We start from the raw sequence: 13838 nt of genomic DNA, 5'->3' as shown, positions 1-13838 counted from the left end.
CACGTTATTTTTAGCATACATTTACAAGGAATGTAATGCAACAATACATAAGAATACGTAAATCCAAATAATACTTACGACTTTCATTGTCTCTAATTCCTTTTGAGTCAAATACCTCGGAAATGCCATATTTTACAAACTATAACGTTGACTGCATAAGGCACAAACTAATACTAAAGAACACGCTAATTGTTGGGGGTTTATTCTACATGCGCTGATTTGTTTAGACTTGCAATAATAAAGTTTTTTTTTCACAGATAAAACCAGTGGTGCATTCACGCACCAGTAAATATTTTCAAAAAATAAAGCGTAATCAATATAGTATTTCCAATGTATGTTTTTTGCGATGTAATCTACATGCTATAGACTTAACAAAAATGGCAATACAAATCAAAAAATATTTTTTTTACTATTTTGGATTTTGAAAATGTGATGCAAATTTACGTACCGCTTTTGTTAACTTTTGAAGTCATCTGTAAGATCTTTCCTTTATACATAAATTAGCGATTTCTACGGTTTTATGTCCTTTAGTAGAGTTTGAGACGAAAAGTTTAGTTCTGTTCTTAACTTCAGGCAGTAAACTCGCTTTTTGTTGTTACAAATTGTTCCCGTCTTTAACAACAATGAAATTATTTAAAAAAATAAAAGTTTTTTAAAAAAGTGTGTCTTTGACTAACACACGTACCTCGCGCGCAGGCCACGTCTAAAATCACACGCCGCGTATGCTGTTTCCGGGAAATCGTATTTAGCTCGAAATGTATATCGTCGAGTGTATTTTTCATGCTTTCTAGCGGGGGCCTCCGCTTGATATTATAAGGCTCGATGGGGTTCTCCTAATGGCTTTAGCCTGTACTTCAAAAGCATTTCTGACGTGCGTGTTTGTAGACGGAGAAAGGACGAAAAGAAGGGAGACGGCACACGCGAAATGAATTCAGCGTGTAATGCGTTTTGCGCTGAGAGAGACGGAGACCCCGAGGCGGGCCAACATCCAATCGGTAAATTACGCCGAGGCTCCCGCTGCGAGAGAGACCCGGGATAAAAAACAATCCGGCGTAATTAATACTATCATTAACTAAATTTCAAAGTTACGCGGCGCGATGGGACAAAAATTAACGATTTTAATTGCAAGTAGCGTTTTAAAAATATATCTTGTGTCCATGAAATTACTGGCCAAAGCGATAACTTATATTAATAACCCAAATAGCACAAAGGTGTCCTTAAAACATCCTCGGGACATCTGACGAGATATAGCGTATATCCTAGAGCAGTGGCTCTCAACCTTTTTGGGATCACGGAACACTTTTAAGTGGTCTCGATTTTGGCGGAACACCATTATCATAAAATTTGTAAATCTAATGTAAATCACACAAAAAAATTGGAAGATTAATATTTAATTGAAATAAAGATATATATTACATGGTAACTTATTTTAATGAGAAATTTGCGCTTGACGACCTTTACAAATTTCCTCAAGGTTGGGTCTTATGTAAGAGAGCGCTACTCTCATTTCTTCTTCTAAATTGGTAAGTCTTTCTCTTTTTTTGCTTTTAATATTTGTTAGAGTTGAAAATCCAAGTTCGCACAGATAGGACGTCGAAAAGAGCAACAAGATATTCAACGCTCGTTTTGCAATAAATGGATGTTCATTCTCGATGGAAATCCAAAACCTTTCCACTCCTTCTTCTTTGAATTTTAGTTGTAACGTTCGATCCGTTGATATATTAATAAACTCATCTGCTTCCTGAATAGAAAAATCTTGGTTCATTATATCAAATTCACCAAATGGATTTCGCGCCCAATCAAAGTCTTCAATATTAAGAGATGGAAAGTATTGAGTTATTTTGTCTTGCAATATTGACAAATGCTCTGCCACATTTGAAATCATTTCGTTAATGTTAACAATATTTTCCGTTGCTAATAACGGAAACATATCAAATTTGCGATATTGAGCAATACGATTTTTCCAAAGCAAAAGCTTTTTCTGGAAAGCTAGCAATTTGTCTGTGGATGTCAGAATATTTTTATTTATTCCTTGAAGAGATGTATTGACTGAATTTAAGTAGCTGAAGATATCGGCTAAATATGCTAGCTTAGTACACCATGCATCATTTTCCAAATATTTTACATATACATCATTACCCTCTTGTCTAAAAAAAACTAGCAATTCCTGTTTCAACTCATGAACTCGGGTTAGCACTTTTCCTCTTGAGAGCCACCTCACTTCAGAGTGCAAAAGCAAACATTCATATTTGGATTCCATGGTGTTACAAAGTTGTTTGAACATACGGGTTTTTAATGGTCTCGATTTAATATAATTCACCATATGTACGACTTGTTCCAAAACAGACTTTAAGTTTGATGGTAGACTCTTCGAAATTAAAGATTCCCTGTGCAGAAAGCAGTGAGTAGAGACTATATTTGAATTTATTGCTTTAACTCGACTACAAAATCCCTTAATACTGCCACGCATGGCTGGAGCTCCATCAGTACAGATTCCTGCGCAATTTTCCCAGGATAATTTCCATTCTTCCAAATAAGATGATACTGAATTAAATATGTCTTCTCCAGTTGCGTGACCAATAAGTTCCTTGCAGAATAAAAACTGATTTTTTATTTCAGTGTCGTCAACAAAGCGAATAAATCCGATTAATTGGGCTTTGCCACTTATGTCAGTGGATTCGTCAATTTGCAGCGCAAAATTTTTTGTACTTAATTTCGCCGTCACTGCGTTCTCTATAAAACCTAACATATCTATAATTCTTCTTTTTATCGTATCGTCCGAAACGGGAATTTTTAGGACGTCTCGCTGCGCTTCATTGCCAAACATAATCTTAACAATTTCTAAACATGCGGGCAAAATTAGCGATTCTGCGATATCATGCGGCTTTTGCTTCAATGCAATTAGTTCTGCCACTTTATAAGAAGCGATTTGCGCTTTATCCGAAATTGTAACGCTCTTTCGAAAGCATGTTGCTTGCACTTCTTGATTTTTCAGCAATCTTTCGAAATAATCTTTACCTTTCGAAGTTAGACAAGAATGTTTTGTTGAAAGGTGTCGCTGTAACTTAGCTGGGACCATTGCACTGTTAGCCAATTTTTCACCACATACAATACATCTCGGAATAAGAACATCTTGACTACCGCTCCATGTAAAACCAAACCAAACCAAACAGATATTCTTCCGAATAATGCCGAACTGATTCGGATATCTTTTTACGTTTATTTTCGGCATTTTTGTTGCCTTGCATATCTCCTTCAATTGAAGAAGACCTGCTTGTACTCGCCCCAACATTAACCTCACTTTCCGTCTTTCTTCTTTTCAAAAATTTGTCCATATTTCAGATTTAAAAGTCTTGTATAAATGCTAAAATAAGCAACTAAAAAAGATAAGAATACTGTTAAAACTACACAACTTGCATTTCATCTTACCAATTTCCAACAATATAAAATATATATATACAATAAAAAACACACTCACGAAAACTCGATATTTATATTAAATTATGGCTGAACCGCAGATCGAAATTGCGCTTTTGTTATTTACGTACGAAGAAAGAGAAACAGCACGAAATCAACACTACGTAGCGCTCCCTGCGTTATCGAGTACACTAGAAATTTAGTGGTATTCCCCGGAGTAACTCCAAACGACGTAACTGCGTCGTTCGATAATTACACTATTAATATTATTGACTGTTCCGCGAAAATTTAGAATAATATTGAATATTTTTGCTAAATTTCAAATAATTAACAAAACTATGTAGTATTTATTTCATAGTAATAAAAAAATTTACTGTTTCTTATTATATTATATTCAAAATTTTCGCGGAACACCTGGGACAGCTTCGCGGAACACCAGTGTTCCGCGGAACGGCGGTTGAGAACCACTGTCCTAGAGATATACTGTTTCAGCTAAGGGACATCCTTAAGACGTCTCAAGGATATACGATGTTACTATTTGGAACGTCCACAGTATGTCAGATACGTATGTCCGTAGGATGTTTATTAGGACATGCTAAGGATATCCAGTTATACTATATCCGACTGTGAGGATATAGGATCTTATATAGTGGACCTTACTTAATCATTAGGTTATTTCCAACAGCCTATGAGAAATGCTGGAAAGGTAATTTTCAGTAGCCCAGTTAACTAATTGGGCTACTGGATCTTTAATTTTGCTTTCGATGGTAAAAGTGAAGGACTGCCGATAGATACAATTAATAAAACACATTTTATACAAATCTTTTTTTTTTCTGTTGCAGATATGAAATTTGGAGGTATATAATATAGCAAAAATATAGAACAACCTAACCTAAAGCAAGATTGTTGTACGACTACACAAATTCTATCCCAGTATTTGGTACTGGCGTGTGACGGAATTAACATATTGGGTATGGTTGGTGAAGTCATCATTGGAATAGCAAGTGATATTTGAAATGCACAAGTTTTTTCCAATTGATATTTAATCTTTAATTTTGCTTTCGATGGTAAAAGTGAAGGACTGGACTGAAGGACACATCTGATTTTTTTCTATTACAGATATGAAATGTGAAGGTATATAATATAGCAAAAATATAGGACAACCTAACCTAAAGTATCTTAAAAATAGAGTAAGATACTATATCTTGACCTAAAGTCTAAAAGAATTACTAATATTTGAAAGGTTTTCTGTCATTCTTTGATGAAAGTAGCTCTTTTCAGCCAAGAAGCTACTGAATTCTTACATTCTTTTGATGTTTGTGACGTGTTTGCCTTCTTCTACGCATCTGAAAATATTTTAGTTTTGAGAAAGACAGGTTTTATATATAAGTACTTATTTATTAAATTAATAATAAAAAGAACGAGACTGGTATCATATATGTTTTTCTACTTCCGTCTGTAAAATACCTAATTACCCACCGATCTAGCGTGCGGGAAGCGTCACTTTACCACGTCAGTTTCCTTTCCCACGAATCCGAGCCATTTCGGACATTTCCGGGATTTTACCGCACGGATTTGGGAGCAATCGGATGTTTTCGGAGATATTTCCCACGCTTTGAATTTTGACGTTTGTCAATTCTGACTGTCATGTCAGTGAATGTATTCGTGTTGTATAGTATGCAACACGTTCCTTAAACTTTTTAAGTCACTCGTTTATTAAACACTCGCTCCGCTCGTGTCAAATAAACTCGTAAGTCGAATGTCGCGTACCGCTCTTGCTGCATAATATACTATTATGTACTTCCTCCTTTTAATAAAGGCTGGATTTGACTCCCATAAAAGTGATTTTAGATGTTAATCTCCACGAGGCAATATTGAAACCACTTTCAAGGCCTTTGATGCGGAACCTATGACACGGGTCGTCAAAGGTAAAATATTTTATTACCTGCACCTTATAATAACTTAACCCATTTTGTCCCAGTGGTGCATTAATGCACCACCTATTCCATGATTTTTCTTGTCACATCTAAGAAATATTTTTGAACATCCATTTAGAAATTTTATTATTATCACTACTAAAGGACATAAAACCGTAGAAATCGCTAATTTATGTGTAAAGGAAAGATCTTATGTATGACTTCAAAAGTTAACAAAACACATTTTCAAGTAAATCCAAAATAGTAAAAAAAAAATTTGGGACTTGTATTGCCATTTTTGTTAAGTCTATAGCACGTAGATTACATCGCAGAAAACATACATTGGAAATACTATATGGATTATGCTTTATTTTTTGCGTGAATGCACAACAAACAAAACTTTGTTATTGCAAGTCTAGACAAGTCAGCATATGTTCTTTAGTATTGGCTTGTGCCTTGTGCAATGGACGTTACAGTTCATAAAATATGGCATTCCCGAGGTATTTGACTCAAAAGAGATTAGAGGCGGCTATGGAGGAGATCGTGATGGATGAGGACAATAACAATGAAAGTCGGAAGTATTATTTGAATTTACGTATTCTTATGTATTGTAGCATTCCATTCCTTGTAAATTTATGCTAAAAATAACGTGAAAAAATATTTACAGAACATATTGACGCGGTCTATATTCCACCCGACGTGGATACCTTGACTGACGAAGAAGATATGAACTATAACATAAATCTACAAAAGTTTGGGGCACCAACTGATATAGTTGGAATTTTCGAGTTACATACACCGACCAATTGATACAGCTGTCCTTCAACAGTCCTGTAATTCATCAACTACTGAACCTGAATGGGACTCATCAGATGATGAAACCATGGAATTCAAAAGAAGACGTATGATTTCTGCAAACCACAGGCTTGCTTCTACTGTCAAATGGAAGAAAGGTCAGATTGAGTACACCTATATCTGATGAATTTAGATCATGTGAGGTACTAAAAAATAGGCTTTCGGAAAAACTTCGCTTGAAAAATTTTTCGTGTTTTTTATGTTTTAAAAACTGATAAAACAATTACTCAAAGAAATCTTGCACCTGCCATAGATGAAGTGCGTTATGATAATCAAGGTCACCTCATGATTGTTCATGCTAATAAAGCCTGAAGGAGGCGTAGAATCTGCCACAGCCACACAATTTACGTTTGTAATAAGTGTAATGTGCATTTACATACTTCATGCTTTGTAAAATGTCACCAAAAATGAAAGCGGGTGTTACCAGTGGTGCGCTCACGTATCATAAAATATTAGGTGCTTTTTTTTTTATCAGATCAAGTTCTATTTCGAAAACTTTTAGTTGTTTTCTGTCGAATTTGGACTTTCTTTTGTATATTTATGTATAAATTATATGTTTCGTCTTATGTGACCCAAAACATTATTTAATGTTTTTTTCCAGTGGTTCGTTTACGCACCGGTATTTTTTGTAGGTTTCGAGTTTTTATTTTTTTTGACACATGTAATGTATTCTTAAGTGAAACAAAATAAACAATTTCAGAGCAATAAAGTTTTTTTTTTTGCTTGGGATAATGTGGGTTAAAAGGTTTAGCAAATGGATTCGCCAAATATTTTACAATATTTTCAAATATTTCTTTGCGAAATTGGAGAAAAAGGGCAACATTTATATGTTAACAAAATTCAGTTCAAACACAGATATCGCATCCCAGACTCATAATTTAAGCTGTTCCAAAAATAATTTCAAAATATCTTGCTTGGAAGTAAATTAAAGTTGTACGTTTAATGATAATGTTTATACATATATTTATTTTTTACCAACTTCGGATTGGTAACAAATAACTCTCCTAGCTCTAGCGCTGGTAGCAAATGTCGAACGAAAGTGTTTAATCATATTAGGAATTATAGAATGGTGCCTGCAGGCGGCAGTCAAATTAACATACACACTGGCACTTCTAAAATGTTTCAAACAAATTTAATGGAAATTTGCCGCGTCTAATGGTGGCTACGGGCGTATTCGGCGAAACGCAATTGTAAATTTTACTTCTAAGAACCGTCATTAAGTCGATGATTGATAAAGCGGGTAAATAAATAACCTTCTAGTTGTCAGCTTATAAATATACTTTTTACGCGTCGATTATTTTTATATTCAAATAAATACAAAGCGCAACTCGTATCGATGGACTGAATTTCAATTATTTACTCTGGCCAAACCCAATTACAAAGTGGGTAACTTGGGCAAATAAAAATATTTCAGTGACGGATAAAGGCAAACATAATGTTACATTATGTGGTTTAAACCCAACATTTGGAAAGTTTTCCTCGGAATTCCATAAATCTACAACAAATCTACGACAAAATGAATAATCTACAAAGCATTTGGTTCAGGGGGTTAATGTAGAACCAAGAACCAAGTGTTGATAATATGCATACTAATCTTACAATCATAATCTGAAAGCAAACTCAAAAATCTCAATGTGTTTGATTATCTTTTATTTTCAATGAAGAGAAATTTGTATTGATTGATTGATTGATTGAGATTGGCTCACGTTCTACTCTATACCTGCTCTCGAATGTTGGGGGCCCTGGAGAATTCAACAGAAGAATCCTACTCAGCGTCGTACACTCAATTTTGTCATGTTATGCAAAAAACTTCCAACCCTCAAATAAATAATATTGAGATATTCGTAAATAAACTTCTGTCTAAATAAGACAATCTGCAGCCAAAAAGAATTGTAGTATCATCATCTTCCGTTACAGTATAACAGGTTTTTATTTATTATTTTTTCAAAAATACCAAAAAATTTTGCGGCTTGGTAGGATTTTGCAAAATGAAAAGGAAACAATAGTAAAAAATTATAATTAAGTATCTACTCTGCTTCAACTTGAAATCTAGCTCCTCCACGTCTAATCCGTGTAGATCTTCAACTATAAAAAGGCAGAGCAGAGAGGTATGAGATGCATAATTTCTCTTTATAAAACTTCTGGATTCTTCCAGCGTCGGTTTTTACTGACTCGAACTAGCTAACGTTTCGCCAATCATCGTGTTGGCTTCTTCAGAGCTTATAAGCAACCCAACAATCTTAACCGCGACTGAGGTTTCTACCTGCCACCAATATGGGAATCAGTCATCCGAGGCGGTGTTTATGGCCCTGATTTAGCTCCGCCCCCCTCAAAAAATATATAAACAGGTACAGAGTAAAATGCGAGCCAGTTTCAGTCATACTCTGAAGAAGTCAAGAGGATGATTGGCCAAACGTTAGCAACTTCGACTCAGCAAAATTATTACAGTATTACAGTAGCTTGTGGAAGTTTCTTCGAAAAATGCATAATTTCGTTTAAGTTAATATTGGTTTACCATTTTGCCACAAAGGCACTAGAGATGTAAAAGGTGAAAGGTGAACTAATGGTTGTGGATGCTCTTTCTCTTAGATTTTTTTATATTTAATGCGAAATTATTTTCTTTAACTAAGATTATAAACGGGTCATTCTTTTTAAATTTCATCGTTCTATACATGTAGATAGTTTATTTTTTCTCCTGTTTCGGTTTGACGTCTATTTACAATATTTTTTTCAATATTTGAAACGCCATAAAAATTATTATATTTCATTTTTGTTATTATAAATGCCTTTTTTACGGCAGTTTCTCATAATAACAACATAGTCATCAAGCGTATAAACATATTGGAATGATTTTAGTTTCTATATAGCTGAAATCCGAATCGTTCGGTAAGAAACTGTGTCCAGATATTGAGTTGAGGAAATCTATGTTTGATTGTGCGGATCCCACTGCTTGAGACCCTCGGCCAACTTCTCCTTCGTCCCAAACGTTACAATATCCATGGTCTGTTTTACCGCTGTGAATTCCAGCATTATATACCCACAGCTGCCTTTTATAGAATACAATTTGTGGGTATTCGTGGTAAAGGTAATGTTTTTTCAAAATCTTCTTTGCGCAGTGTTCGAGCTTCATTGGCTTTCCATGTTGCTATTTACAAAACTTTTGGATTCCTCTAGCTTCAGTTGTTGTTGAGTCGAACTTGCTAACGTTTCGTCAATCATCCTGTTGACTTCTTCAGAACATTATGTAACAGTTTTAGTTGAGCTACCATTCCACTTGGATATCATACGTAGATCGCGAAATTCAAATTGTATAACCTAGTGTGTCAACCATTCCTTTTTTTTACGAATGGAACTTTTAACATCTAGAGTTGACATTGGGTTGGAAGGATTTGGCTTAATAAAGATATAGTAATTATTCCCCAGATTACCTGTTTATCTATTTTTTTCCTACAATGTTGGTTGGTAGCTTTTTGCACAACATGCCCCAACTATTTTATATAGAAATATCCTGCTCAGCTTACAAAGAAAATCTGCCATAAGGCTCTACTAGTTATCGCAAGGACTCCACCCATACATCTTCTGACCGAGGAAAAGTACTCAATGTATGAACTGGCAGCAAAAATGACAGGAGAATAAACAAAGAGGTGAGTGGACGAAAAGACTTATACGAGATATAACGCCATAGGTTAGAAGAGAGCATGAAGAAACCACGTATTACCTCACTCAACTGATATCAGGGCATGGGTGCTTTCAGGAATACCCATACAGTTTTATTGCCGCTACATAGACACTGCCTACCATGCGTTGTTTGAGTGTCCGAGATGGAAAAAGCGGAGAAGAATGGGAGAAGAATATCTTGACCGAATCACACCAGAGAATATCGTCAAGAGAGTTGTCAGTGACCTAGCTACTGGCATACTAAGAGCGAAAAAGCCGAATATTAGGAGAACAGAAAGAAGGTAGCGGCGATGTCCAATAAAAATTAAAATACCCGATTTTTAAATTAATTTGTTCCCTGTTTTAGTCGTTTCCTGTATATCCGATAAATAGTCCGTACCTAGTCCGATAAATGAGAAAAACACTTTTTAACATGTTCATATTTTGTAATTTTTTTAAAATATTTGTTTACTTTTGGTCAAAAACTCATTTCTGGCGTTAGATAGTTCCTCAAGTGTCCGCTAGGTGGAACATTAGCCGAGAACACGCTTTTCCTATAGTCCCGACGCTTCAGCTTGCCACACAAAAAACTCCTTTTTGTACAATTGCAAAACTGTCGGCAGACGCAATCGAGCTTCAAACACACCTGCAGAGTCGGACCGATTAAATAATACCGCTGATGGAGCATTTCAAAATTTTAATTGGATATCGGAATTCAATTTACCTTTTAGATACAGCGATACGGATAAGGAATTATGGTGCTTTAACGTTGTTTCCCTCTTCATTGTTAACTGTATCTTTTGCGATTTCTTTTAAGCGACAACTCTTTTCCATTTAAAAAGTTCGAAAGGTTTTTGACTGTCCCTTTTATGTAATGACTCCTTAAAAGGATTTTTTTGTTTACAGTCAACCAGTCAAAGAATAGATAATCATTAAAATGGGAGAATTGATTTTAATACATTTTTCTATGCCTTTTTTAGTTGATTAAATTGCTTTTGCAGTAATATGACTACATTAAACTTCCAGGTTAGTGGCAATACATCTTATAAATATTTAGCTAGTATTTTCGCATTATCCTTAATTCTTAAATTAAAAACTAATCAATAAGAACCTAAGTGCTAATTAAAGAACATATGCTTGTATGTTAGTGGCAATTCGACAGTCAGTAAACATTTTTTTATGTCTACACAGTCATCTAACTCAAATTTAACTAGTATTTTTACATTATCTTTAATTATTATTTAACTATTAAATTAAAAACTTATAAATATTAATTAAAGAAAATATACTTCCATGTTAGCAGCAAATGAGTTCGTACGTACTAGTCAACATGCTTTTATGGTAATACGGTCATCTAACACAAATTTAGCTAATATTTATACATTATCTTTAATTATTTAATAATTATTAAATTAAAAACTAATTAGTAACTAAGTGTTAATTAAGGAAAATATACTTCCATGTTAGTGGCTATTCGACAGTCAGTCAACATGGTTTTTTATTTAAACGGTCATCTAACACAAATTTAGCTAGAAGTTAATTAAATAATTACCAAATTAAAAACTTATAAATAAGTACCTAAGTGTTAATTAAATAAAAGATACTTCCATGTTAGTGGTAATTCGGGAGTCAGTCAATATGATTTTATGTCTGAACGGTCATATAACATAAATTTAGCTGATATTTTTCCATAATCTTTAATTATTAAATTAAAAACTAATAAATGAGTTCCTAAGTGCCAGTGAACATGATTTTATATCTAAAGGGACATATAATAAACATTTATTAGTATTTTTACATTATCTTAAGTTATTAAGTTAAATACTGATAAATTAGTACCTGAGTGTTAAAGAAAAATGTGTACTGCTTAAATTGTTATCGCACCTAGATTACAAACAATCTGTATCTACAAAGTCTTAGCTGGTAAATGAACAATGAATAGGAATCTGCAAGTGTTAAGAAAAGGAAAACAATAAAAAAGAACTGCAGACTATAGACTATTAAATTGAAAAAGGTTTCAAAGTTGGCCAATATTTTTAAGTTAGATAATTTTGTTATGCTAATTGGCATATAATTGTAGAGGTTCATGCCCAAGCTGTAGCAATAGGAGGGAACAAACAAGTTCTGGTTTGTTATTTGACTGGTTTGATATATGTGTGCTCAATTTTTATTTACAAAATTGTGCTTTTTTGTGTATCAACCATTTTTTGTTCATAAACTTACGAAGTTCATAAAGCCTTCTTGCCCTTACAACCATCGGCACTCAAAAACCCTCAAAGCTGTGTAGCTACCAATATGTTTCTATAAATCCATTAAATACTCAAAGAACCAAATTACCGACCTTTTTACTCAGTTTCGTTGATTATTTGTTGGATTTATAGGCCTGATAATGCCATGCAGCGAATACTGTAGATGTTTTTCTCTTTTTTCTCACTTAAAGTTTCTATATATAATTGTAGTAGATTATAACATAAGAACATCAAAATGTAATTTTCAGAGGTTCCATCAAAAAATTGCTTTCGTTCAATATTTTCTTAAATGTCTGATAGATGGGGACGCCTCTTCCTAGAGAAAAAGAATGGATGGAATTAAATTGTTTTGATTTCAGCCTGCTCAGTACGTCATTGTCACACCTTTTGATACCTTTTCACGCGAAAATTAATATATTATCGCTTGACAATTATTTCCAATAAAAAAAATATATCTACTAGAAAAAGACGCCATTTTGGAATGTAACCTGGCGTTTTAAAATGGCGGTTTAAAAGTCACTTTCCGATATATTAAAGTCGACAAACACAAATTTGCACAACGAGTAACGCAATAACTTATTTATGTGAGGATGTGGCGTGTTTGGTTTTGTAAAAAAAAATCTCGAACCGCCCTTCATAAAACATTTTGGGAACGCGTATAAATAATTTGCTGGCGCGATGTTTGTAAAATACACAAAACGATACACCATACAGGCAGAGCAGCATTAATTTTAATAACGCCACCGAACGTGAATAACAAACTTTGAATATACCGAATGTGACCCCTTTTGTAAATTTAAATTCCTCAGGCACGTTAAAAGTATTTACATATCTTGGTCCCGCCATTTACATAACAATCCTTTGTAGTTAAGCTTCTATAGTTCACTTCGACAAAGTCAACACGTCATAAAATCAGTTTGAAGATGCGGATAAGGCACAAGCGAACGTTTGTTCAGCTCGGACTGGTATACCGGGCGAGATAGAAGCGAAGTTTTCGTATTTTATCAGAAATTTATGGCCGACAAGTGTGCAATAAAAAAAGAGAATTATTTAGTCTAAAACAATTTTTAAAAAAATCTGTGTGGCACTAAAAAAAGAATTATTTACTTTCAAAAAGTTTGGAATAATTTTGATAATGGCCAAACAAATATTTATTTCAAATTTTGCAAAAACGTATTTGATTTATTTAATTTATTTATACTGAAATTGTTTGTATCAAATAAAAAAATATTCAAATAAATACTTACTCAAGTAAATATATTTTTTGAAATTTCACAAAAATTATTAGAGTGAAATACAAGTTTATTGGTTTTGAAGAATTGTTTGGTTCTTTAGAATATATAATTGGTTTGATCAAAAATTTTGTTATTTGCATGAAACATTTACTTTACTTTCGATTTTGTATTTGCCCTGACGATTTCATTATTTAATATAAGTAAATAAGTTGGTTGGTCGTACATGTAAATTTACTTAGTTCATGTACACCGTGTGCTAAATAAGACGACCCACTATACGATCTGGAAACCCATAGGCGATCCGAAAAAAAGTTTCGTACAAAAGTTTCTTGAACTCTCCTGAAGATTTAAAATGTTATAATTTTGTTGATACAGGGTGTCCTAAAAGTGTCCAATCCGACATTAACTTTGTTATTTTAAATGGAACACCTTGTACATATCGAAATTTTTGATTTCCTTGGTTAAAATAAGGGTAATTTTTTAAAGAAATTCCTATGCGAATTTTGCAT

General features: G+C 33.7%; 1 protein-coding gene across 1 annotated transcript; it reads right to left on the bottom strand.

Annotated features, from left to right (window-relative positions):
• Positions 1-510: 510 nt before the first annotated feature.
• Positions 511-4407, bottom strand: LOC132703944 (zinc finger BED domain-containing protein 5-like). Its single transcript, XM_060673552.1, has 3 exons — positions 4310-4407; positions 2321-2999; positions 511-612 (listed from the first exon to the last, which is right to left on the bottom strand). The coding sequence occupies exons 1-3, from the start codon at positions 4405-4407 to the stop codon at positions 511-513; spliced, it is 879 nt and encodes a 292-aa protein (XP_060529535.1).
• Between the last annotated feature and the right edge of the window lie 9431 nt (positions 4408-13838).

The sequence above is a fragment of the Cylas formicarius genome, unplaced genomic scaffold (assembly GCF_029955315.1).
Source record: "Cylas formicarius isolate icCylForm1 unplaced genomic scaffold, icCylForm1.1 PGA_scaffold_10__41_contigs__length_53128322, whole genome shotgun sequence".
Taxonomy (NCBI): domain Eukaryota; kingdom Metazoa; phylum Arthropoda; class Insecta; order Coleoptera; family Brentidae; genus Cylas; species Cylas formicarius.
The sequence above is the reverse complement of the archived record's forward strand: the minus strand, read 5'-3'. Positions and strand labels throughout refer to the sequence as shown.

Excerpts from the sequence above, each read along its gene's own strand:
- LOC132703944 (XM_060673552.1), bottom strand. The coding sequence starts at position 4,407 with ATGACTTCACCAACCATACCCAATATGTTAATTCCGTCACACGCCAGT. Across the intron at positions 3,000-4,309 it reads GTACAACAATCTTGCTTTAG|ATTGCTGAAAAATCAAGAAG; the intron begins GTTAGGTTGTTC and ends TTATTTCGAAAG. Across the intron at positions 613-2,320 it reads TGGAACAAGTCGTACATATG|ACGGGAACAATTTGTAACAA; the intron begins GTGAATTATATT and ends TTGTTGTTAAAG.